General features: G+C 37.5%; 2 protein-coding genes and 2 pseudogenes across 5 annotated transcripts in view; 1 reads left to right on the top strand and 3 right to left on the bottom strand.

Moving 5' to 3' along the window:
• The window catches only part of LOC106961724 (neuroplastin-like), a 38,620-nt gene extending 29,655 nt beyond the window's left edge, over positions 1-8,965 (bottom strand). The window contains exon 1 of one of the 4 annotated variants that reach the window (XM_015055638.1): positions 8,400-8,965. In XM_015055638.1, coding sequence (XP_014911124.1) covers positions 8,400-8,475 — 76 coding nt within the window. In that variant the 5' untranslated portion in view covers positions 8,476-8,965. The remainder of the gene's footprint in view (positions 1-8,399) is intronic. The other 3 variants (XM_015055637.1, XM_015055636.1, XM_015055639.1) reach the window with 3 other exon arrangements.
• A 144-nt stretch (positions 8,966-9,109) lies between these two features.
• Positions 9,110-12,676, top strand: LOC106961725 (protein FAM26F). The gene is made up of 2 exons (XM_015055641.1): positions 9,110-11,003; positions 11,117-12,676. Exons 1-2 carry the CDS (start codon positions 10,539-10,541, stop codon positions 11,267-11,269), a joined length of 618 nt encoding a protein of 205 aa, XP_014911127.1. The 5' UTR covers positions 9,110-10,538; the 3' UTR covers positions 11,270-12,676.
• Positions 12,677-14,143: 1,467 nt separating this feature from the next.
• Positions 14,144-16,908, bottom strand: LOC106961722 (UDP-glucuronosyltransferase 2A1 pseudogene; annotated as a pseudogene).
• Positions 16,909-17,475: 567 nt separating this feature from the next.
• LOC106961721 (UDP-glucuronosyltransferase 2B31 pseudogene) lies at positions 17,476-24,946 on the bottom strand (annotated as a pseudogene).
• Positions 24,947-26,600: the final 1,654 nt, after the last annotated feature.

Raw genomic sequence — 26,600 nt, 5'->3', positions numbered from 1 at the left:
ATATATATATATATATATATATAAATTTCAGTAGACTTAGCACTACCCAACACCACACATGCATTAATTTATGCAAATGGAAGCCCAACAAAGTATTGAGTACATTGAAATTAACATTCTTTTCAGAAGCCTGGCATTTCAGTTTAAAGTATCCTTTTAATATTCACCTTATGTTATATTCAAATTTTGTTGAGACACTGAATTTTTGTTTTGAATTATCTGTAAGCCATAATCATCAAAATTATAAGAACCCCAGGCTTAAACTTTTTCACACAAAATGTAACAAATCTATGTGATTTCACTTTCTGAAATGATTGACAAAATATATTGAACATATTGCTTACATTCTTAATTTACAACTAGAATGTTTTCAAGATTAGAAGATATAAAAGTGTTTACAGCAGCACAACTTTGGGGCCCAAGATGAATGCATGCCTTAAAAGAGCAGGGCTAGTTTGGCAGTCCTATTAGGCATGCGGTCATAATGTTATGCCTGACTGGTCTAGACAAGCCAGCTAGTATTTTACATACTGAAAAAAGAGGAGCTGGATGAAAATTACAGCAATGCACACAAAATACAATGTTATAGTTTGTAAAGACAGCATGGTGAAATTTAATACAGCAGCCAGTGACCAGCATCCTATAAGGAAAGCTGATGTAGTCAAAAGTCTGCAAAGAGTCAATGCAAAAAGATACTTTTACAGCTGCATCAGTTTTTTTTTCTTTTTGTTAACAGTCCAATTCTAATATTCAGTTTAATTCCTTTTGATCATTTTCCCGCCTTAATAAAGTCAGATTTGTTTTTTTCCCCCTGCCTGGTTTAAGCTACATTTTCACTTGACTGTTTCCTGTTTAAAATATTAAAGATTCTGATATCTAATTTATTTTTGATGTATCATGTTGTTTTTTGGGAGCTTTATGGATCTTCGGTGTGCCATATGTCTCAGCCATATGTGTACCTCCCTGGAAATGTAATCACACACTGGAGAGTCAGGCCTCATCTATTGTGTTTAATTGCTTGGTCCCAATAGCTGCTAAGATATGCAATAAACAACAACTATGCTACTTGTGTGGTACTTCTGAAAAAAAAAAAAACAAAAAAAAAAAACTAACTCGCAGTGCAAAAAGGCCAAGAAGTGTCTATCAGAATAAACCAGAATACAGATATTTAGAGAGAATCCTGAGATGAAAACAGAGGCTCTGCAGCCAGTCAGCCATATACAGAACTAAGTACAACTAAATCTGGAAAAAAAAACAAAAAAAAAACATGACTGTTCAGACTGTGGATCAGGATTACATCCCCAAATAATGCTTTTATGGCCAGATTGCCCTGCATTAAGAACCCACCTCTCAGTATGGCCAGATTGCCCTGCATTAAGAACCCACCTCTAAGTATATGCAAATATACCAGATAAACATTAATTTAGTCAGATTAGGCTTTTACGACAATTGACCTACTCAAATGCTAATGATGCAAAAAAGAGGGCATGTGGGAAAAGATTGAAGGATTCTGAAATAAGTTCAAGATCTTTTTTACACTTATTCGACTGTAAAAGTACAAATAACGTTCTCTGACACACAGATACTGTTCCACTGGTGTCATTAACAAAAACGTTTATGTATATTGTGAACATAAGAATGTAATAATTAACATGGAGACAAACACTAAGTGTGCAATGAAATAAAGCTTGGTTTCTGCAGAGCGTTCTGGTTAATGGTGATCAGGTAGAACACCAACTGAAGTGCTGCTGCTTTGTTCACCATCTGCTAGAAATACATGTCACGTTAAGCGACATGAATAGAAGCTTGTTTTTTTCCATTCACACGTTTTTTTATTTTTCATCAACTCCATTATAACACTTTTTTGCCGAGACTTGCAATCACTCCCTGTAATCTTCTCTCCAATAGCAGTTCTGTCACCTAAGTTTCACATTCTTGCAAGCCCATATTGACATGCCTCAAAAAAAAGCAAAACACGCTAACTTTGATGGGTTCAGAACTATACAAACTGTGGGATTACATATTCTCTCTTGCTACAAAAAATATAATATCAGTAAGTTTTTATAATATTGTGTGACAGTTGTTACAATAATTTACATACAGAATGTATACAAAGGTTCTTAAAAACAGTTTAGAATTTTTTTTCTCTTCTCCCTTTTACAATTGCTTTAAATCAGATATCAGAGAAACTGCTGGGATCGGGGTTTTTCCGGCTGTATGAATCAGAAAATGGCATAATTTCCCCAACCCCACCTATTTCTGCTCACTGCTGATCAACTGATAAAAAGAAGGCTACTACACTTTCCATTTCGTCTCAGCAAGGATTGCTTTGGCTGTAGAAGTATTTTCAGATGCATAAAACAGTTTAGAAAAATGGTTGGTGTGCGGCCTCTTCATTTTCGGAGTCCAAATGGGCTTTACATTTTTAATGTTATTTCATTAAAAACTTGAATCAAATTGTATTTGAAGAATACAACAAATTCATTTTTTCAACTTCGTTTTCCCCTGATGTAAGCACTGCATGTAGTTTTTCAAAACTATCCTATAGAACTTAGCTATTTCAGATGAGTGTTTTTCATGGTTTATACCTTTAAACCATGGTATAAAATTGGTGAAGTGAGTACATACAATAATTTTCAGAGGAACGATTATTTATAAATACAACAATGTGAGCATTGGTCCCACGATGTAGGTTTTTAAACTGTCAGTTTCTAATTTCTTTCTTTAAGTGGTGTGACAGGAAGCCTTTGGATGTTTATTTGGAAGGGGAAAGAATACTTTCTCTCTAATTGTACTGTTAATATGTCATCATTTGTGTATCAACATAACACAGATGCATCTGGTGTCAGAGTATGTAAAAACAGCCACCTGCTTCTGTGTATCATTAGCTAAAATGCCGGGCAGGACAAAAATGAAAATTAACCTCCGGAGTCCTTGTAGAGGTCATCTCAGTCCCAGCAGAGCAGCCTTAGCTGTAATGCGTTTAATTATATCAATACAAAGGAGGTCAAAACTGGAGAAAAAGCACAACACGCTACCAAATAAACGATCGCTATGTAAAAAAAAAAAAAAAAAAAAAGAGAGAATTACTTAAATTACTGTTTTTTTTAGTGCGTAATATCTTTGCAGCAATGCTGCTCCTAATCAGTGCAGGCCATATCACATTTCGCAGTGGGCAGCCATGACTCAGTGTAAGAGTTTGGCTCGAGTTCTACGGCTTGTTTTCCAGACTCACAGATGAACCTTTGTGCATGGCCTGCATGAAACATGATAATGGACACTCTGCTGCACTATATAGGTATATTGATTGGATGCTACATGGCTGTAAAATGCTTGTCTTACAGTGCAATGTTGTCCTCTGCAGATGCTGATACATAACTGGCAGTGCAGTGCATAATGTCTCACTTTTGGGTGTAGCTTTTAATGGTGATTTATGAACACTTTGCCTTTCTTATACACTCAGTCTAACATTACATCCTGATGAATTTTAGCATAGCCAAATAATAAAAACAGACTTTTCAAAAGGAAGATTAAAGGAAAAAATAGAATTTGTGTGTCTTGACCTGTATTTGATTTGACATATTATTAGGTACAAAATACTTTTTGTACTTCATAGCTATTGCCTTCCTACACAATTCCACTCGATTCTCATCTCCTTCCGTTGCTCCATCTGGGATTTGTCCCATTGAGTTTGATTTCTCTAATTTAATATCATCCTGGCCAATCAGCAAACAGAGAAAATTGTGAATGATTGACATCTGTGCTATTTTAGAATATTGATATGGCTATATCAGTTAATGGTTTGGCAATGGCAATGGATAAAGTATAAGGTTTTCCTACAGAGGAATTCAGAAGTTTACATACTGTACAGCAACTAAAAATATATATATTTTTATCACTGTCTGAAGTTAAATTAGAACAAACTTCTCTTGCTTTAGATCAATTAGAATTTGTTTGCAAAGTGCCAGAAAACAGAACAAGAACATTTTTAAGATATATTTTTAGTAACTTTCTGTTTACATACAGAATTATATCTCTTTAAACAATGTGGGAAAGCCTGAATGACAAAAATTCTGATAGATTAACCAATACATTTGATTTAATTGAAGGCACGTCTCTGGATGTGTTTTAAGGCCACACCTGGAACACACAGCTTTCTTGCTTAACATGTTTGAACAAAATCAGCCAAGAAATTAGGATATGTGGAGCTGCACATGTCTGACTCATCCTTGGGAACAATCTCTAGATACTTTAAGGTGCCTTCATCTGTTCAAACAATTATGCGCAAGTATAGAAGTGATGGGATGTTCAAACATCAGACAGCTCAGAAAGGAGACGAGTTCTGCACCACACAGGTGAATGGGTTTTAGTACAAAATGTGCAAATGTTGGATATATCTAGCATTTCTGGTTATTATTAAACTCAGCAAAACATTAAAGTACATGCATTTGCTTAATGGACCTGAAATGGTTGAGGTTCTTAGTTTTGATGCATTTAATTACCTCACGAAAAATATTAGTTTTAATATTTGACCTGTCAATCACCCATTAGAGCTAATTTAGGGAAAATTGGTAAAACATTTTGTCTCTTGTCAATCAAGACTGTTACATTTTAAATGTTTTTATTAGAAACTAAATTACATGGTTCATAGAAACTAATCTTCTATTAACATTTTTTATAATTTTTTTTTCTCTAAAAACTTATAAGCTTTCCTGATCTTATAATATTACACAAGAGCAGTAAAAAAAAATATTGCTGTGAAAGGAATTTTAAAAAGATGGCCTCAGTTCTGTCAGACTGCTCCAGGGTAGATGTGGTAACCATCAGTGTGTGAATGTGTGTGTGAATGGATGAATGACTAAAGATAGTATGAAACGCTTTGGTGTCCTTTGGAATCATTAAAGCACTATATAGTTACATATCATTTATCATTCTGTATAATCAACATTTCAATAAGTTCAAGACTAATTGTTTAGGTGGCAAATAAGCAAATCTATATGACAGAAACACAGAAATGAGAGAACTCAGAGCTATATTTTGTTATCAGCTATGCACTTTACAAACTGTATCTAGTTGTGCTCTGACTGATGTGCTGGCCAAGCCAATCTGTCACCTTGTCCTATTTCCAGCTTGTCAAATGATATCTGTGAAATTTCCCACTCTATGCACAAAACTGATGCAACCATGAAACTGCAGAGCCTTTCCACAAATCAAAATGAAACCTCTGTCCATCAACATGTTAATCCTGAATAAGTATGAAAATGTGGCACATGCTAAAAGAAATTCCTACAACTGTCATTTAATGTGGCCTACATATTGACTCACATCCAGGGAGAGCACAAAAGCATGCAGAGTAGGTTGCATCCTTCGTAGGGAGATATTATGTAAGACTCAAAGGTACCACTTTAGGTCAGCACCAGCTGTCTTCTCAACAGTGTTTAGTATGTTTTGCACAAGGACCATATAATATTTGATCTTAAACAGTTTACGTCCACGCATTGAGTCTTCAGAGCGCCATGCAGCTGTGCACCGGGAGGCCGTCCATTAAAAGTTAATGGATTCACTTTCACAAAAGGACCTTAAAGCCACAGTTCTCAGCGCTCAGTCTCTGTGGTAAAAATAGAAACTCTGCAGAACGGACGGATGCAATTCACAGCCTTCCAAATATCTGTCGCACAACCTGGCTGCCTGTAGTGAGCCTAGTTTTTCCTGACAATGAGGGAGCAACTGGCACAAATTCCCTCAGCTTTCCCAGACACAGTGATTAAATCTCATGCACTTATAATTATTATTGTCCCCACATCACTGCCTGAATGCTGTCATATCACAGCAAAACCAAGCATTGCGTAAGAGGTGGCACAGCGATTACCCTTAATCTGAACTGGGACAAAAAAAAAGAAATGGTTTGGCATGCAACATGAGCAATTATCTGAGAAATACCTCTGGTTCTGCGCAGTAGCTGCAGTTTATTACAGCCCCAATCAAGCCCGACGTTAATGAAGGATCTGTTTACTTGATGAAATCTTCCTCTGTGTAGCAAGAAAACATGAACAGATCTGATGACCGGTTTGCACGAGACTGACTCTCGCCGACCACTTCATGTATTTATGCATCCATGTAATTCTATGGTGCAAACTGGGCCACGGAGACTGGACGCCAGCACAGCACAACGCCTGTTTTGTGTGTCATTTTCCAGATAATCAAATAAGACTTCCACACACTTCAGTGAAATGAGTAAGGAAGGCGGAAAGAAATTCAAGTGAGAATATTTTTTGTTATATAATGCTGTGTATATTTGGTTTATTTATCTCTCCAAAAACTGATGATGGAGGTTGCTTTTTTTTTTTTTGTTAATGATCCATATTCTGTCTGTGCTGCTTGTCTGTTCTTTTTGTTTGACGAGAATTATTGTATAATCTGCTGCAGTGATTTATTGGTACAAATGAAAGAATATTTGCAAATTTAATCCTCCAACCTTCTCAAACATGTCATCAAAATCTGTCTTAGGAGGTCTTGCATGAGACAGATTTTTCCTCACGCTGCTAAGCAAAGTGGAGCTTACGCATTAAAAATTATAATACAGTATTTAGAGTAATTGTCTCCCGTTTCTCTGCCTTATTTTTTCTGTGACAGCTTGTGACACTGTTTTGTCAACATGTGGGAGTAGCAGCTCATTTAGAGACAGATGATTTTTTTTAGAGTGGCATAAAAACCTACAGGAGATAAATTCCAAACGGAGAGTTGCTATTAAAACTTTTCAAAAATTATGAGCAGTCCACTTTGATTTCATGAATGGCTGCTGATTTGTGTGGCCCAGCGGGTGGTGTGATTCAACAGAATTATAAGTAAGGACATGCTGTATCAGTGGAGGACAGGCTGGAACACCCAACAGCATGTTGCTGACATTTCCTCATATCAAGTCCTCCATGTTTTCGCCCTCCATGTTTTCGCCATGATTAATGCACAGTGAACTTTTGGTGTTCATAAAAAAATCCACTCTTTGCATCTTCGAGTGTCTGTCAGTCAAACATTTTGAGTCCCTATTTTTTGATAAAGAGAAGAATTATTAGATGCTCCAACAAACGGAATGAATTTTCATAATTTTGTTATGCAACGCATTAACAACAACACACAACGAAGGTTCTCTGGAAAGAAAACAAACAAAACAAAAAACCTGTTGGATCAATCTTTGACCTTTTCTCATTTTTCCAGTTCAACCATATCTAAGCTAGTCTACTCAAGAACTAGCATGTTTCCCCACATGTAAATAACACAACCACAGTTTTCAAGCGTTTTCATACTCTAATAAATGCTTTATACTGTCAATTAAAAGCATAAGCTTTTATGTATTATAGAAGGATTGCATGGCATAGACACAGCTGTGCCTAATTATAATGTGAAAGAAATAGTATGTGTGTTTTTCAATGTTTTTTTTTCTTTTTACTATCTTAAATCTAAAAAGTGTGGCGTGCATATCTATTCCCCCTGTCTCACAGGGCTTATGGCAAAGTGCAAATGGAAATGTTAACTGGCTTTCATCTTGCAACTTTCACAGAAAGATCAAGTACATAAAATGCAACAACTCTTATGGTTATTATAGTTGAGCATTTAGTACATTTGTAACTCTGCCATATTCTTTCAGTTTTTGGATGATGGTTTGAAACTTGTTCACTTCCATGTTAAACGTCTACCTCAGTTTAAGCTTATTCACAACCATCTGTAACCTGTCTGATTGATCTTCACTGTGCTGTTTGTTCACTAAAGCTCTACAAAACAAACTTCTGAAGCCTTCACAGAACAACTGTTTTTACTCTAAGTTACATGTCACGCAGATGGACTCTGTTTCTGATGCACTGGATTTCATTTAGGGCCATCTGAGTAAAGGGGGTTGCAGCCCACACTTTTCAGATTTGTATTTGTAAAAAATAAAGAGCAAGGTGTACAGTTTCCCCTCCACTTCACGATTACGTGGTATTTTTGTGCTACTCCATGTATTGAAATTTATAGTTAATTTTTGTGAAAAGTTTGAAGGGTAGGCCATAAATAATTCTGCTTGACATTGGAAATAAATAAAGATTAAAACTCGAAAACTTGTCCCTTCTGTGTATTTCTATTCAACTTGTCAACCATGCCCACTCTATTCAAGAAATAACCTGAGGAGGAGAAAAACTGTCATACCTCGTTAAATTTTTCTTGAACTTCCTGTTGTCAGCGACACAAATCAAACGTAGTAACTCTGGCCTTGTTGTGGAGGAGCGTGAAATGAAAGTAATGGCTTACCGCTGTTGAAATCAAATTCTCTTTAGAAACATTTCACACGGGCGTCCTCAACACAAGACAAATCACTTTCCCTGAGCGCACACTGAACATTTCTGCCACGGTCACATCTGTGTCCTTACCGTTTTGCGCCGAGGCAAAGGGCAGCATCAAGTTGCCCAGAAGGACCACCGCCAGCATCACCGCGTTAGGATGCATCGTTAGGGCTCGATAAGGGTCTCTTGGTCGGACGAATGTGGGAGGAGAGATGGTGTAGGCTATTGATCACGAGATCTAAAAAGATGGGCCCAGCATAGCATCGGGTTCTTTAAAAGCAGCCAGCCGAGGTGAATTTTTATTTTTTTTTTAAATCCCGTGGAGATGTCTCCCTGATTCAAACACCTTTTGGAGGGCAGCCGTGGGTGAAAGGTCCGGGACGAGGCCAGCCGAGCTGATCTGCGGCCATAGGCGGCGAAGAAGCCTCGCTGGGATTGCGGGGAAGATGTCTTTGGATGTCAGGGAGATTGTCCACGGCGAGGTTCCAAAGATTCAGAGATGCGCACACCGATGCGCATTTACGCTCCCACCGGTCACGGTTCGGTGATTAAGATGAAAGTAGCGCGCAAGCGATTCCCGACGGCGAGTGATGAAGCCGAAACATAAGTCTGTTATCAGCACCGGTCTATTTTTAATACCAACGGAGGAACAGATGCTGGTAGGGAACCAACGGCAGCGACGGAAAGCCGCGCGTGCCCAGTGCGCTCATGACTGGGGATGAACACACACACACACACACGCCAGCGGCACGCGCACTGCATCGCGCACGTATGTAAAGGCAAATGATGTTTGTGAACTCCGACACTTTTATGCTTTTATTTTTTTTTTCCTGTTTTACATGTTATTTTGTTATTAGTTTCAGGTGACGGGATGCCTATCTCACTTTTTAAACTTCTATTTATTTGGACGCTATTTTGTTGCAATTTTCATGCACGTTCTGAATAAAAGGCAACATATGCAGATGTGTAAGATAAAACAACAAAGCCTTAAAAACAATATCAAGAAAGCAAAAATTAAATCAGTATTTGCTTAAGTCTGATTCAAACTTTTTCCATCACATTCAGATTTCTTTTTGATGAGATTGTGAAGATACTCTTCAGCTCCCTGAGTGGATCATTCTTAAATTATTTAATAATTTACCTGGGTCCTCTCAAAATATGCATTCTAATTTCCTCCTCAAAATTAACATGGCTTCCTTAATCCTCCTCAATCCCTAATCTGTGCTGCTACACGAGCGACCTCGTGTGGCCAGTTAGGATAAACTCGAAAGTACCAGCAACTGTCCCTTATTGCAGTGTGTGCTCACAACTGTACTAATCTGTTTCAGTAAATAGACTGGAAGCATTTAAATACATAATCTATTCATAACCCAATAATTTTATAACATAGTTCCTGTGTTGTCTGAAAAAATCATTTTATATGATTATTTTCCAGGTTGAGTAAGAAGTATGAAAAATAAAGTTTTAAAAATATTAAAATATTTTAAAAAATATTTGAATTTACAGACTTTATTTGTCATCTCATCTGTCCATCTGGAATGTCTTCAATTAATCAATAATAATCCAAAGTTCTTACATTTTAAATCTACTAAAAAAGGACTGAATATTTGAGTCTGGAAAAGAATTGACTTGGGTAATATGTTGGAGCCCTGTAGTAAACCTTCTAATGTTTTCCCTTTTGGATGAAATAAATTCATTTCTGATGTTCTGTACATTTTGAAGGTAAGGTAAGGTAATTTTATTTATATAGCACATTTTCAGCAACAAGGCAATTCAAAGTGCTTCACATGAATTAAAAGGAAATACCAACAAAAGCTTTAGTTAAACTTTTTTTTAACTTAAATGTTTGCTTCTAAGTAAACAATCACACCTTTAGGATGTTTATTTACCAGACTGTTGTAAAGTGCATGTGTGTACTCTACTGCAGAACAAACTTCCCTCCACTTTACAGCCCGCCCTCCCGTGCTCCATAGGAGACCACATTTAAAATGAAACCCCACCTGAAATCTCCCAGAGACCAATCCGCTAGAGAAAGGTCAGCGCCGACGGCACACCCTCCGTTGTTCGAAGCCAATCAGAGTGGAAGGGCAGCATTTTGCCTGAGGGTAAAACTTACCCCTGGATGTGTTAATTACGCATCACTAAGCTGTTGCCAATGTGTTCACAACCGTGGACTATCTTTTGGGCTTTTTGCAGCGGTTGTCTTCATTCTTTAGTCAGTTTAGTATGGAAAGTAGACAACAATGGCTTACCAGGCTGAAAAATGAACTTAGCAACAGTCCGCTGGTATCAAATGTGGCTTTTGGATTCATCCTCATGGGACTAGAGAAGCTCGTGGAGCTGGAGTTTGAGTGTCCTTGCAACCCTACGTGGAATGGAGCGTTTTCATCAGCATTCTTCATCATTCCTGCTGTCATGGCCTTCACCTTGATGCAGATCATCCAGGGATGCAGGTGCAACGTGTGGTGCAGGAAAATGGTTTCCCTCTCTAGTTTCGTTCCTGCTGTCGTTTGGCTGATCTTGTTGTTCCTGGACGGCCAGTACTTTGCCTGTGCTATGACAGATTGGGATGGAAGATTTGTCCTTGTTGACAAGGCAGCTCCGCAGAAGTGGTGTGAGCCAGTTACAGAGGGAGACGTCACCTCACAAGAATTAATGCTCCGCTCACAGCGGTTGTTTGTGTTTTCTCAGGTGAGTGGGATATGTCCAGTTGGCACAGTATTCCCTATGTCAGATATACTTGTTATCAAACGATGGAAGCTCTTTCATGTATGCGTTGACTAACCTTACTCTCCTGTGTCCAGGTAATAGGAATAATCCTCCTCATTTTCATCTGTGCGGGTCTGGTAGTGTATGTAATCAGAGAAAGCTGCCAACAGGAGGTGGAGATGCAAGATGCAGATGTGGCTGAGCTCACCGTGCTCAGGATGAGCTCTCTACGGACCAGAACATCATGAGTGGACCTACTCTGTCCTACACAGACACTTTGTAAATACCACAAAAAGACTTGACGGGACATTTTTTTAATCCCCCACCCCCCCTCTCCAGGATATTTTGGGGCATTTAAGAGATGTTTGAAAATCTGTCTGAAAATTCTCCATCAGGTCATAGTGATGTAAGTGTTTCAACATTTGACAAATGGACTTCTTCTCTTGTTTTTTTTTTCCTTGAAAAATTCCTCAAAAGTAAATGTGTGTCGAATGATCACAGGTGTCACCATGTACAATGTTCAAAGGAAAATTGTGTGTTTTTTGTATAAGTATTGAGGAATGAGTATATATAACTGTCCTCTCTTGGTGCTTCCTCACCTGGGTCACCAGTGCAGCAATTTCATTCCTAATCAAGGTGTGGGTTAATATTTTTTTAAATGTCTGGTATTTTCTTTTTTCTTTGTTTTATTGCTACAGTTGAGATGAGACTAAATATGTTTGATCAGGTAAGAATAAATAATAATAACAAATTGATCTAATTTCAGCGCCTTGTAAAAGTATTCGCACCCAGTAAACATTTTCACATTTTGTCACAAAGTGACTGCAACATTCAGTGTATTTCCTTTGGATTTTATACGATAGAACAAAACAAAGTAGCTTGTAAATATGAAGTAGAAGGAAGAGGAAAAAAACAACAAAAAATCTGAGAAGTCTACTGCATATTTGTATTCAGCTGACCTGATTGTTTTACATCTAGACTTAACTGCATCACTGTTTGTACTAGAAACAAAGTCTTCCAACAGAATGATGATGTCATATTCAGCAATTGTGGATATTGTTTTATCACCGAGCCCTCTCCAAACTTCTACACAACTAACTTGTCTTCTGTGGTAATTGGTCTTCCTGATTATTATTCTCTGACCAACCTCTGAGGTCTTTACAGAATTTACATTGAAATTAAGTTTCTCAAAGTCAGAGTCTAATAAAAGTCCCATATCAGGTGACTTGCATACCAGGTGGGGTGGATTTCTTTCAGGCAACATAGTATTTGAGGTTTAATACAAATTCATACCACACTTCAAATAGATTTTTATTTATTTATTGTTTATTTTATTTACTCATAAATCTGGTATCCTTTTTCACTTTACATTTCTGTGGTAGTCCGTGTTGAGACAGAAAAATAAAATTCAGTACAATAATTGAAGTTTATAGTTATGAATTATGAAGCACAACTACAAGTACCTTTGAAAAACACTGTAATTATAAATCACAGAAAATGTTGGAAATAGTTAGATTTGTTAAAAACAGTAACTGGTTTGTCTACAACAAGTTTGTTTTCTTAAACTGCTTCCTGGTTACAAGCATGAATAAAGTGAGAATGAATATCACGCTTTTCTAAAAATAATATATACATATATATATATTTTTGAAAAATATCAGTTGTCAACACAGATTGCTTTGTAACATTTTGTAAACTTTTCACCCATTTCTTTTATGTTTTTTAATCTGTATTTCTTAATACACTTTTTTTTTGTCTAATTTGTTAACTATATTGCCTCATAAGGTGTGTCTGCCAGGCAGCTAATATTGCTTTGTCTTTTATTATTCTTTTATGCTAAAAAATAATAAAAATGTTCCTCTAAATTGAAATTCCTGTTCCATATATAACCTTTTGAGACATAGTTCTGAGTATCTTCAGCAAACAGTTGTAATCTATATAACTAAAATCCTCCATCAATCCACTGCCTGTTCTTGAAAGGCAATTTGTAACATGACAAACAGGCAAAATAACTCATTTTTAAAGCGATGGTTGCATTTTCCCTTTATTTTTAGTATTAGAATGATTTTCCTAATGAGGTAAAGTCCTCAAATGTTTCGGACAGTCATAGTTTGAATATAGTTTACATTTTTCCTTCTAGAAAAAAAAAGAAGTATGTCTAAAGGTTTCAGCTTTTACGTAGCAATAGTGCAATAGTTTCCCTCATATTTACAGACTGCTTGAACAAATTGAAATAAGTGTGTCAATAGTGAAATTAAGAATACTGTTGTTTGGAAGTTCACTTGTGCCTTCACTGAGCTGAAATTATGTTGTTATAATTATTTTTGATTCATCAGATGCATCTCTTCTTTTGCAACAAAGCAAAGCACAATAATAAGTGTAGTCACAAGTTCCCTGAAAAACATAGCAAAGAGTCAAACCAGCTTTAAATTGGCAACTCATAGATTGTGCTTCATTTGCTTTGCTGGTTGACGTTTGCAGATTAGAGGTCATCTGTGGCCTTGCAGAAGTTGTTTTTAGACATTCTGTTGCCTTCACCTTTTGACACAGAGGGGGATTTTAGTTTTTGGCAAATAAGCGTAAAGCCACAACAGCGAACACACGGTTTCAATGAGAGAATGTGTTCACTCTGGTTTTGTTGGACTATTCTATTACAGAGAAATTATTACCTATAGACTCACGTTTATGGATTTAAATGCTAAATTCTGCTTCACTGAGTTACAGCCTTCCGATCTCTTGCAAATTTTCAGCTCACTGGAAAAATAAAAACATTTTGTAAGTTTGTTTTCACATGCTAGATTATCTTCTTTTAATTTTAAGATCTGTCATGAGCTAGAGTTCCCAACACTTTTTATTTCACTTATGCTGGTGTTTTTATTGGCAGTGTTGTCTGTTATTTTCCTCTAAGATGAAATACATTTTGTAGCAATGCCAAAAAGGTGTGTAAAATTCCATAAACTGTGTTGCACTGCAGCGCAGTGTAGTTGAACATGCTGTCTGAAGAATCATAACCAATATCTTTAAAATTACCCATCAGGATACAAAAATAAACTAGACAACTAAGAAAAACAAAAGATTTCAGTGTTGAGGTTTGAAAAAAAACAAAAAAAAAACAGAAGCAGTTAAAATATTCACTCAAGATTCTTTATTCAAAAGATAGTTCAGAAAAAGACTCTAATATTACTAACACCAGACCAGGTGTTTCCCCAACTCACTTAAATGATCTCAGTTTCACAAAAAACACAAATAATCTAGCCTATGGGTTTACAATTTGCAAATCTAAACTCAAAATAAATCTGTCTGGTTCCCATTTGACCACATTACTTGTCTTTTCAATCTTGTTTCTTCTTGTTTTTCAGACACAAACGCCACAGGCATTTTAGGAGGGCAGCAAACACACCAAAAATAACCAGCATAGCTCCCCCTAAAAACAGCATCACATCTACACAGTGGTAGGTATACCAGGGCAGCCTGTAGGACTCAGTTCTCAGGTGAGCAGCTCCTCTGTTCCTCATGACAAACTCTATCCACCAGATGGCTTGGTCCAGGGGCTTCATTGGCTGATCTCTGTGCAGTCTGGATAGTCTCTGCATATTCATCCTATAGGAAGGTTCAGTTAGGACTTCCTGTATCCCCTGCAAGAACGTGTCTTCAGTCATAGTAGAAATCTGAATATTCTTCCCAGCTCCTCTCATTTCAATTCTAAGCAGATTATCATGCTGGTCGAAAATCAAAGGAAGACCCAGTATAGGAACTCCATGATAAATCGCCTCCTGAATACCATTTGTTCCCCCGTGAGCCACAAACAATTTAATCTTAGGGTGTCCTAGAAGGTCGTTCTGAGGCATCCAGTCTACCACTAAAGTGTTGTTTCCCAGATTGGCTGGCCTGACGCCTTTATACTTCCAAATGACTTTTTGAGGTAATTTGGCAAAAGTTCCAGCAATCACTTCAGCTAAATCATGGGGTAAATCTCCAATTAAAGTCCCCAGAGACATTATGATAACGCCCTGCTCTCCAGAGCTCTGCACATACTTCTCTAAGTCCTCAGGCAGGGGTTTCGCAGGTTTACACTGGAACCCTCCCATATAGATAACATTTGGCATAGTGGGACGGGGAAACTCAAACACAAAGTCCACTCTCATGAGCCACAGATCGGCAGTTTGAAACACGGATAAATAGTCTAAATCTGATCCAAAGTACTTTGTAAATAAGGCTTCATAATATGGTAAAATATGCCACATAATTTGGTATTCATTTAAAGCAAATATCATTACATTTAGGACTCTCTGAATAAAAGACATTTTGTCAGACATCTCTGTACCAGTCATTGGAATATACGAGAGAGGAGAAGGTGCGATTGCAAAGTGGCCTTCGCCGTGACTGGTCCATCTCACATTAAAAACTAGAGGTAGTTTGAGGTAATGTGCAAGTATGACACCCATTGGTAAAGCAGGATCTGTAAGGACAAGGTCATAGTTGGCGTCTTGCATGGACTGTATCAGCTCTTTGGACTCAAAAGTCTTTTCAAGACCTTTGGCCGATTTTATGTGGAACTCTGAGACCTTCTGTGCTTGTTCCATTTCCAGTTTGATACGAGTCCAAACAGACTTCCCCTCCCTTTGGATTTTCAGCAGTTCAGTCACAAATGATTTTATGAAGTCTTCGTCAAATCCAGACTCTGTGTCGGTATTAATTGAAGTATAGAACGGGGAGGATTCCGTGATATACCAGTTGTCTGTCTGTCGCACAACAAAAATCTGATGACCCCTTGAATGTAGTTCTTCGATGATGACTTTCATGTTCACCCAGTGGCTCCCGTCAACTGGGAGGACAAGTACTTTCCCACTGTGTACCACCACTGGACAGAGCCAGATCAGACTGATCCAGATCCAATGCATTTTGTGTTCTAAAGCTGCAAAATAAACATCCAATAATTTAGCATATTTTTACCCTACATGTATTTTTCAAATAAAACTATGTATTGCATAAAAACCAATATGGGATTCCAAAAAGACGTTTAATAAATGTGACTGTAGCAATGTTTTTTTTTTCCTGCTGATGTACAATCCCATATGCAAAAGATTAACTTGTGTTGCTCAGAGGTCTTGATTAAGCAAACTGCTCCCTGTATCTGACCCTCTACAGATCCACTAGAGCAAATCAGCTAATATTGACACAAGAATACATGCAAAGACTAAAATAAAGGTTACCTGTTTGGCTGCAGGTGCAAATTTGTCTTTTAAGAATGATTCTTTTTCAAAGTGTTGCCCGTACCAGGTTCAAACTGGAAAAGGACTGTGGAGCTGTATTTATGGGTTCTTAAATGTGTAATTGATAAGAGGGTACAAAGTTGACAGAGAGCAGTACATTGTGTCCATATAAGCCGTACATCACAGGAAAGCTTGGTGTTGATAACTTCAAAGTTGCTCTACTACATTTTTACAGTAAATCAACAAAGTATTTGTAGGATGTTTTACTATTTTTGATTTCTTTTCAGACTTAATGGATATCTTTTTCCATTAACAAATTAAATCAAAATTTGAAGAGATACAGTTGTTGTATAACATACTGTGCATTTCATGCACTATACGTTATGTTGTGATTGTAGAGCTCTTCACTACTCAGAGTGATGCAACAGAGGAAACTACATTTTCATCCGGAGTTGGGTTTTTTGAGACTTTATCAGATTTACAGGAAATTGCTGTTGATCTAGTGAGGGACGTTGGAGAGCAAATTGCTTGGGAGCCTTTTCCTGTAGACTTTGGATGTTTCCCCTCATGCATGAGTGCACTTTTCCCAGATTCCAGCTCTACAGTCAAAAGAAATGCATGTTACATTATCTGGCCACTAAGCTGTCCTTTGGTTTAAGTACAACCATAAGCAGTATTAAGAAGGTTTAGAAAACAGATGGGCTGATGAATAGCACCACCTACTGGATATTGAAGACATCAGCAACTTCTTTGAACCAGAGTATTTCAGCAGTATACTCAATGTAATAGTTTATTAAAAAAAAAAAAAAAAGCCTCCAGTCATCTTGAAATATAAACTTTGTGCAACGTATTGAGTCAGATAGCCAAGCTATAAAATAGAACTGCACATTATTCAATGCAAACAGTAAAACAGGATGTAAGAGATTTAAAGTGAGTGAAAGGGTGCATACACTAATCAGGCATAATATTATGACCAAATACCTAATACTTTAAACACCTGAAGGTGTTTTGTGATGTTTAACATTAAGAAGTTGCCAGCTGTAAGGTGCATGGTGACTCAGCGTTTTAGATTTGTCCCTGTTCAATCATGCACATTTAGCTTGGATCTTGTGAATTTGGAGACCAAGTCAAAATCACAAACTCATTGTGTTGCTCCTTTGACTCTTCCTGAATCACATGATCTGTTGCAGGACACATTAATCTGCTGAAAGAGACCACAGATATCAGAAAATACCACATTCACAATAAGGTTTATGGATTTAATAGCATCTAATAAACTGTTGCATTCTACAAATATGAATATTTTCAGTTTGATTTTTTTTATTGCTAAAATAAACTAAAACAAAGCATTAGCATTCTGGCACCCTGAAGATTTAATTATTTTTCTGCAAACTTACAGTGATGTAACATCTCTCTATCCTTCAAGGAAGGAACTTATTCATAACACATTTACAGGTATTATTTAGGTTTAGTGGTGAGACTTAAGTTGACTTATCCCAAAAGCTCACTTGGTCTATTTCATATGACAGATGAAAAGGACCCATGTAGAACCAACAGTGAGTTGACATAATATTATATCTGCTCGGTCCCCCAGTCAGTCAGGCTTCACTTTTCTCTTACAACATAATTTGAAGCAGTGCCACAATAACCAAGAGAAAACCAAAAATATTAGTGCAAAAATTGCTATCAAAAATAAAATGACATCTACAGAGTAATAGGCATACCAGGGCAGCCTGTAAGACTCTGTTCTGAGGTGAGCAGCACCTTTGTGCCTCATGACAAACTCAATCCAGAAGATGGCTCGATCCAGTGGCTTTATCTGCTGATCTCTGTGTAGTCGGGAGAGTCTCTGCATGTTCAACCTGTAAGATGGCTCATCCAAGACTTCCTGAATAGTTTTCTGAAATATTTTCTGATTTATGTCAGACACATCCAAAAGCTTTGCAACTCCTTTAGCTCTGAGTCTGGAGAGATTGTCGGCTTGATCGAACACAAAGGGAATGCCCACCATTGGAACCCCATGATAGATAGCCTCATAAATTCCATTTGTCCCTCCGTGACTTACAAAAAGTTTGATTTTCGGATGGCCTAGGAGGTCGTTCTGAGGCATCCAGTCTATGATTAAAGTATTGTTTCCTAAAGAGGAAGGTTTGGTTCCCTTGTACCTCCAAATAACTTTCTGGGGTAAGTTAGCAAAACCAGCGGCAATTTCATCTGCCAGGTCATTTGGAAGCTCTCCAATTAAAGTCCCCAGAGACATGATGATAACTCCATGCTCTCCAGAACTTTGCACAAACTTCTCCAGGAGTTCAGGAAGTGGTCTTGCAGGTTTACACTGGAACCCTCCCATATAGACAACATTTGGCATGGTGGGACGAGGGAACTCAAACACAAAGTCAACTCTCATGAGCCACAGATCTGCAGCTTGGAACAGAGAAAAGTAGTCCACATCTGGGCCAAAGTAGCGCTTAGCTAAAGGAGAGTAATGTGGTGCGACCACCTGCTTGTACAGATTCATCCTCATGTGGTAGAAAATCATGTTTTTCACCCTTTCAAAGAAGGTCATTTGATCCGTAAGCTCTGATGGTGGAAGTGGGACGTAGGAAAGAGGAGAAGGTGCAATAGCAAAATGTGCTTCACCGTGAACAGTCCAGCGAGTGTTGAACACTATCGGCAGGCCAAGGTAGTGAGCCAAAAACACACCTCCTCCATTTGCAGGGTCAGTCAAAACTACGTCGTACTTGGCCTCCTGGAGGATCTTCATTAAGTCTTTACTTTCAAATATGTGCACAATCACCTCGCAGATCTTTCTGTGTAATTCAAAGAACTTGTCTTTCAACTCCATGTCTAAAGCGAAACGGGTCCATGCCGACCCATTGCTTCTTTTAATTCTAATGACCTCGGAGACAAAGACACGGTAGAAATCCTCATTGCCACCAGAGTTGACATTCACAGTGATGGTTTCATATTGTGAAGCCGTCTCACTGATGTACCAGCTGTCTGCAGCCCGAATGACAGTCACAGAATGCCCCCGTGAATGCAGTTCCTCCACCAGCACCTTCATGTTCACCCAGTGGCTGCCATCATGTGGGAAAACCAGAACCTTTCCAGCAGATGCAAGTGAACTGATGGCATAGAAAAAGAAGAAGACGACAGCCAGTGGCCAAAACATCCTCAAATCTTCCAAAGTCGGCACAATCTGAAAGGAAAGTGAAAAAGAAAAAAAAAATCACATTATTGTTGGTATTCCAGGATATTTGAGCTCAATCACCTTGCAGTTAAGTTTCACTGACTGAATAGTCTCTTTATTTGTAGGAGGAAGTCCCCGCTGGCAGCATTCACGTGTACATAGCACATGGAGCCTCTCTGGGGAAAACTAGTTTTGTTTGACGCCAAGAGCCCTGCAAGAGCTTGGCATACGTGGTGGGAGATGGCTGTGTTTTGCTGCCCTGTGTGTCACCCTGTACCTCTTTGCTCCTTTGCTTCACTGTTGACCTTCATATGTTTGGGGTGTATGGCTGCTCTGGGGTGATGCCTTGTTTGTGTCTGCCTGGGGCTGTTGTGACCTTGAGGAGTCGTGTCCACCTGTCCTTTGCTGCTCTTGGGTGCTGAGTGTTGCAGGTTTTCTATCTTTTTCACCACTCTAACAGCTGGGCACCTCCAGGTGACATAAAACAGGTGACATACACCTGTTTTACACAAATGCACTTAACATCGACATGCATACTCACCTGCCACCACAAACAGGTTACTATTAGAGCAATGTGACCTGTCTATATTGATACTAAATGCAATCTTAAACTAATAAAGTCAATCATGCAAATAGGATTATATATCTATCCTTTTTGTAAAACTAGATACAGGGTAACAGTTTCTTTAAAAGCTATACTTGAAATACCAAGACAGAACAAAGGAGAAATAAAAGAATTCTGCAAGAGATGTGAGCCAAGAAAAACAACAGACGCTGTAAATATATATGTCTGACCTATTAAAAACAGGTTAGCCATGGACTGGGTATGGAATAACATCTGCCTTTCCGATAGTGACATCATGTGCAAGGTACTAGACTCACTTCCTTGTATTGCTGTTCTAAGAAACCTCTGAATGAATACTAAAACCCTTAAATTCAAGCTTCAAGGACGTACTTCATAAATTTACACAACTTTTTATTTTCAACTGTGTTCAACCTTTCATCTCACAATAGTTGTATTCATTTCCATGTCAAAACAGAATAAATATTTTAAAATGAATAAGCGAAAAAAGCGAACCCAAGGAGAATGGAGTAAAAAGTTGCAAAAGAGTGATAAAGTTTCATCTGGATTGCCAGACTAAGGCATCAGTGCTTAACACGATGGCCATGCAAGACAAAAGTAGTGACAGAAAAGTCTCCAGAGCCCAAATTCATAAAGGGGATATTTATGGAAATAACCTAAGCATTCAAAGCACTAATGTTCTGACCTTATTCAGGCTGCAATTTCTTCTTCAGTTCAGACCAGAGTTGTTACTTTGATGACAGTAGGTCTGAAAAAAGTTTGTGAGCAGAATAATTTGTATTGGGAGAATCATGCAGATCTTGCTTTTTTCCACAAAATAAATCCATGAGGATTGAACTTGTCGAACGAACATGGACAAATGTTCCAAAATGTTAGTCCAAAGACACCATAACAAGTTTAATTCTGTCAGCAGTTTGGTCCTTAGAAAGTTAGTTTTAGGAAGATATAAATGTGAAGATGGAAGGGGAAGTTAAAATACAGACACCAGCCTTCCAAATGGCTTGACCACAAAGGAAAGAGAAAGTCTGCAGTTATTGGTTACAGAAAACATCTTTTTAATTTGCTAAACTTGGTGTTTTCAGTTTGCTTTACTGTTATTCAACTGAACATTCACAATGAACATTTGTAAATTTTGTTGCAAAGCTCCAAATTAAAACATAAAAATAAGTAGGAAGGAAGAAAATATAAATATGTACAATAAAAAATGTGAGTGGGAGTTGACCAGTTTCATGCCGTGAGGTGTGTAGCTGTTATGGAATCTGGTTGTTTTGCCTTTGAAACTGTTGTACGTTTTGCCAGAGGGCAAGGTTGAAAGGAAGTGAAGCTCGCATGATTCTCTCTGCTGCCCTCACCACTCTCTCGACACATTTCAAGTCAGAAGTGTTACACAATCCAGAACAGACAGAGACGCTTTTGACTGCTCACTCTGCTTGTAAACTCAACCCCTTAACTGCGGATTGTTTATTTTGTGTAATCCAAGATTCCTGATGTTTCATAAACAGGAGGTAAAAAGTGATTTCTATGAAAGATTTCCAGATGCTTTATGGATGTGACTCACAGGGCTCTTTTTGTTACAGAATTTTAAAGTTAATTATCCACTTAAAATAACCAATATATAAGCTGGCTATGATTTGTGTAAAAAAAAAAAAAAAAGTATTTTCGACATCAGCCAAAAGAGCTTGCTGCAGATGTAAGAACTGAACAAGTTCATACAAGCTGTGAAGAGCTGAAGCCAGAGAAACATTAACATCACAATCCCCTGCCACTGTTACCCCATACTCATTAACTGTGTGCTAAGAGAATCCTGTTTTTCCTGAGAACATTAGTCACGGCAGAGCCCTGGGACTGTGCTTTTCCATCTTGTTTTTACCCTACACTCACTACACAGCATGTCACATGAAAGACACCCCTGAGTGAGAGATCCAAGAAAGAACAGCTGCCGATGTTTAGTAGTCAGAAAAGAACTGTTTTGCATAGAAACAGTCAAAACACTCACCATAAATGTTCTGCAAAATGCAGAGTAGAAAAACACACTGAGGTGCCTATTCAGATATGTAATTCAAGAAAAGATACAAACTTACTGTTGAATCTCTTGCAATGCTGCTTCAGGCTTGACATGAGTCAGTGGTGTGAAGGACAACATTCGGGTCTGAAAAAAACAAAAAACAAAAAAAAAACTGGTTCCTGTGTCTGATCTGAGTCTAAAGTTCCTGCCTTTTAAAGGGAAGCTCATTCAAACAGGAAAACCACAAGGCAGTATGTAAACCTACACTGATAATTTTGGTAGCATTTAATAAAGCAGGACATCGCCAACAGACATGCAAAATATCTGAAAAATGAACAGAACTCACTCAGTATCTCTGAGAATGACAGACAGGAAAATGATGCAAAAATGCCACGCTGTCCCTCTCTATTTAGACTCATTTGTAAGAGACAGGCATTGTTCAAGCCCACTATAAAACATGACACCCACACAGGCCTAGGCACACCCTAAATAATGAAACTCCACCTCTTATGTATTTTGTACCAAAGTGAGTCATACTAAACCAAACCCCACTAAGTGACTTGACTGAGGTCAACTACGCTAAGAGCCCTGCCCAATGAAATGTAAACAAAATGTAAAAAGAATGTGCATAAAGGGGGTCAAGTTGTCATTGAAAATCTTTGTTCCACCAAATAAATGATGGAGTTTTCTTTTCCTGTCAAAAGCTTCCTGTTTTTAACACTACTCACAATAACAATGCTCTGAAGAAAAACATGTTCAGACACACGCAGAACAGAGAAAGCACATTATGTTACATTCACCAGGCTCCTTTAGCACATCTAAAAAGTTGCCTATCGTTTTTTGCTTTTATTTAATTTAAGCTGAAAATGCATTCAAGACCTTGTCGGTGTATCTCAGATACATTACACAGCAAAACATACTTCAGGTGTCGATTTCTGTTTTACTGATCTTGACTTACACTTCATAAAAATCCCACGTTGTTTCTTAGAATATTTGAACATAAGAACTATTGAAACTGGAGTTTTTTTTTTTTTTTTTTTTACATAAATTTTATGATATTGGCTACACAGCCATGAGGAAGACTGCTGACAACAAGGTTATAGCAGACTGTTGCTTACACCTGCAAAAGTAGGGTAGGCAGCAATAGGCCATTGCTAAGTAAGCTGGCTGTTCTCAAACTGCTGTATCCAAGTATGATAGAAGGTTGGAGATGATGATTTCATTTTTCAGCTGGATTTGGCATCTGCTCAAAATGAGGCACCCTGATAAATTTATGCAAATAGACAGGATTTAATAATGTAAACAAACCATATGTGGGGGGATGGACAGTAAGAGTTTCCATACACCATCAGTTTTTAATCAAGTATTCATTTTTTAAGCGGTTGTATATAACACTAACATTTTCTGACACACACTTTTGGGGATTCTTCAACTATAAATCCTGGTAGTCAAAAGTAACAGAGGTCATACTTGAAATATTACTCAGTGTACAATGAATCTGTACATTGTATGAGTTTTACTTTTAAACTGTATTTTTTTCATGTGTGCATTGCATTGAGGCATATACATAATGAGTTTTGTTTATGTAATATTGGTTGTTCATAAGATCTTCAGTTCTGTCCTGATTCTTGTTCCAATTTTTGTAAACCATGTTCCAATATGTGGTACCTTAAAACTGCTAAATTATTAATTTACTTAAAATCTATCAAATTTAACATATTCTATCCTCCACCCACTGTCACTATTATTAATGTGTGCAGCCGACCCACTAACAGACCGGACGTATTTTGCCTATACAGAGAAAAAATACCAAAAATGTTCTCACGATAAGCTTAGATCTTGCAAGATAGTGTTTTGCACTTTTGTGGTTATTCAGTTTTTTTTAACAGCTTGAGTAAAAGCAGCTGTGCAAGACAAGGTTTTGCAAAGCAAATGGGAAATGTAATTGCAACACAGAGAAAACTTATTGCAAGTAACCATGAAAAAATGAAAGACGAAAAGGTAGTGTGCAAACACTGAGGCATTCTAACATTATCAATTTGTGGCCAAAAATATCACCCCCAAATGTTACACTCTCAGCTCCCTCAGTCTTTGGTGCAAACGAAGAAGAATCTATAATTTTACGTTGACCAAACATAATAACAGCTGACTGTCTGCAGCTCAAAGACAGTGTTTCACACCTTCATCCTTTGACTACATACCTTTATTACCTGACAAACCATGAGTTACCACTTGTTTTACTGGTTCTGTGGTTTAGTAATCTTCACAAGTAAAAACAAGATATATTCAAAACATGACCAATCGTCAGAATAGTCTGGTGTCAAATGTTTCTGTAGCTGCTGATGCCCTTTGTATGAAGCAATCTCACCACAGCAGATGGACTGAGACACAACTTTTCATATCTTCACAAAAACAGAAACATGCACATGACCTTTGTCAACTGACTCTGGTAAAAAAAAAAAAAAAAAAAAGCAAGGAAATGGTGGGTGTGTCATGATGCAGTACATCAGAAATCTGACACCTTATTTTTGTTCAAACAGCAGCAGTTACATTCCTTTTTTCAGTCATAAATATCTCTTGCGGTTTTCCTATGTATCAGAATTACTGCCAAAATAATTCATAACTTTTCTAAATACAAATGTAGTTAGTTTCATGGAGACACAATCTCAAGTGTCTCCCATGCGCGAAATTTCCGAACGTAAACAATAACATGTTTACGAGGTTCATAGCCTCACCAGCTATGAACCTCTCCGCACGTCACTGGTCTGCACAGAGATTTCCATAAATACCTGATAAACATGACTGTAGCTAGAAGCAAGAGCAGCAATGCTCCTGTCTGGACGAAGATTCAGGATTCAGACGAGTATAAGTAGACAGAGCGGTAGATGAACCAGGGCACCCTGTGGGACTGAGCTCTGAGGCGAGCAGTACGTTTGTGCCTTGTAACAAACTTTGCCCAGCAGATGGCAGTATTTACTGGCTTCATTGTCTAATCTCTGTGCAGTCTGGAGAATCTGCATGTTCACCTGGTAGGACTGTTTGTTGAAGATTTGTACAGATTTTTGGACGTTGTCATCATTGTACAGTATGTTCGGTATAAGATGTTTAGATCCTCTTCTGGCTTGTCACCAGAGCCGATTGCCAAATTAATTGAAAAACAAGGGTAAATTCACAATTTGGACTTCATGCCACAAGACCTTTTATACTCAGTTTTTCCTCCATGATCCACAGATAGTTTTATCTTTGTTCATCCTAAAATGTCTTTTTGTGAAATCCAGTCAGCTAGTAAAAAGTTGTTACTCAGAGTGAACAATTTGGTGCATCTGTAGCTCCAAATGACTTTCTGTGGCAATACATCAATGAACGTTGTCATTTTCCTTGCTGCTATTAACTTAATGTGCACTGCACATTACTCGTCCAAACCACAAATATTAAATTCATCCTGGATTTCAGTCTACAGTGACAAGCACAAAGAGTCTATCTTCTGATAGATTCTTTGTCTATGCAAAGGTAAAGAGCTCATGCTCTTTACCATTACTTCACTGGGGTAAAGAGCATGAGCTCTCTACCCCAGTGAATGCTACTAAATTTTGATAATGTGTGCAAGGAACAAAGATAATAAGCTTACACATTGACAGGACAAATGTAGGTGCAGTTTATTCAATGTGTCTATTTTCACCATTTCAAAACAACACATTTAACAGCTTCTCCTGTCACTTGGTATTTATATACATAATGGTATTGGCACTTGCCACTACAGTGTTATAAAATGAGTGCAATATTATCACTAACACCAAAGACCTTCAAACTTTTTTCCACTTATATGAAAGACATAGTGTTCTGTTTCTATAGTTATTTCAAAAAATGAATGCAAATATTGAAGTTATTTATTTCTGCAACTCTATTTACTAAGTGAAACAAATTAGGAAAAAAAAATACACAGACTGAAGTTTCAATGTCTATATTTGTTCATTGTGATTATTTTCAATACCAGCTAATGCAAACATAACACTTACAGTAGAAAGTACGGCTACGACCTGCCTAACAATTATTATTCAAACTGGTTCTTTCAATCCGACAAAAGTGCCTTATCAGAACATCCTAAAAACTGAGTTAGCAAAGTTACTGATTTAAATCATTTAATTAGACAGTTTGTAAATGGGACATTGTGAAGTTTGGTATGTCATTCCCAGATACAACTTTTGATTTCTAAGGACTTCAACTTTTAATTCTGTCCTGGTGCAATATATAATATTCTGTTATCAAACACAAGAATGGGACAGATTAAATATGTCTTAAATGATTTATTAATTTACGATCTCAATTAAAAGACAAACATCTATTTATTTGTTTAAAATCTTATGAAACAGTACTCTACTTCCAATGACAAAGTTCAGAATATACCTTTAAATTAAGAAAACAATTGCTTTCATACCATGAACATGCTTTTACTTACAGGCAATATCTTTACACATAAAGGATATAAATATTACTCACGTTTTACCTTACGTCCACACACAGATTTCCATAAACACCTAATAAACACAACTGTAGCTAGAACCGTGAGCATCACTGCTCCTGTCAGGAA

The sequence above is a fragment of the Poecilia latipinna genome, unplaced genomic scaffold (genome assembly GCF_001443285.1).
Source record: "Poecilia latipinna isolate Pla-1442-1.1 unplaced genomic scaffold, P_latipinna-1.0 Scaffold1328, whole genome shotgun sequence".
Lineage (NCBI taxonomy): Eukaryota > Metazoa > Chordata > Actinopteri > Cyprinodontiformes > Poeciliidae > Poecilia > Poecilia latipinna.
This window is presented reverse-complemented; position numbering and strand designations above follow the sequence as displayed.

Coding starts and splice junctions, on each gene's coding strand:
- LOC106961725 (XM_015055641.1), top strand. CDS start 10,539: ATGGAAAGTAGACAACAATGGCTTACCAGGCTGAAAAATGAACTTAGC. Junction 11,004..11,116: donor GGTTGTTTGTGTTTTCTCAG/GTGAGTGGGATA, acceptor TCCTGTGTCCAG/GTAATAGGAATAATCCTCCT.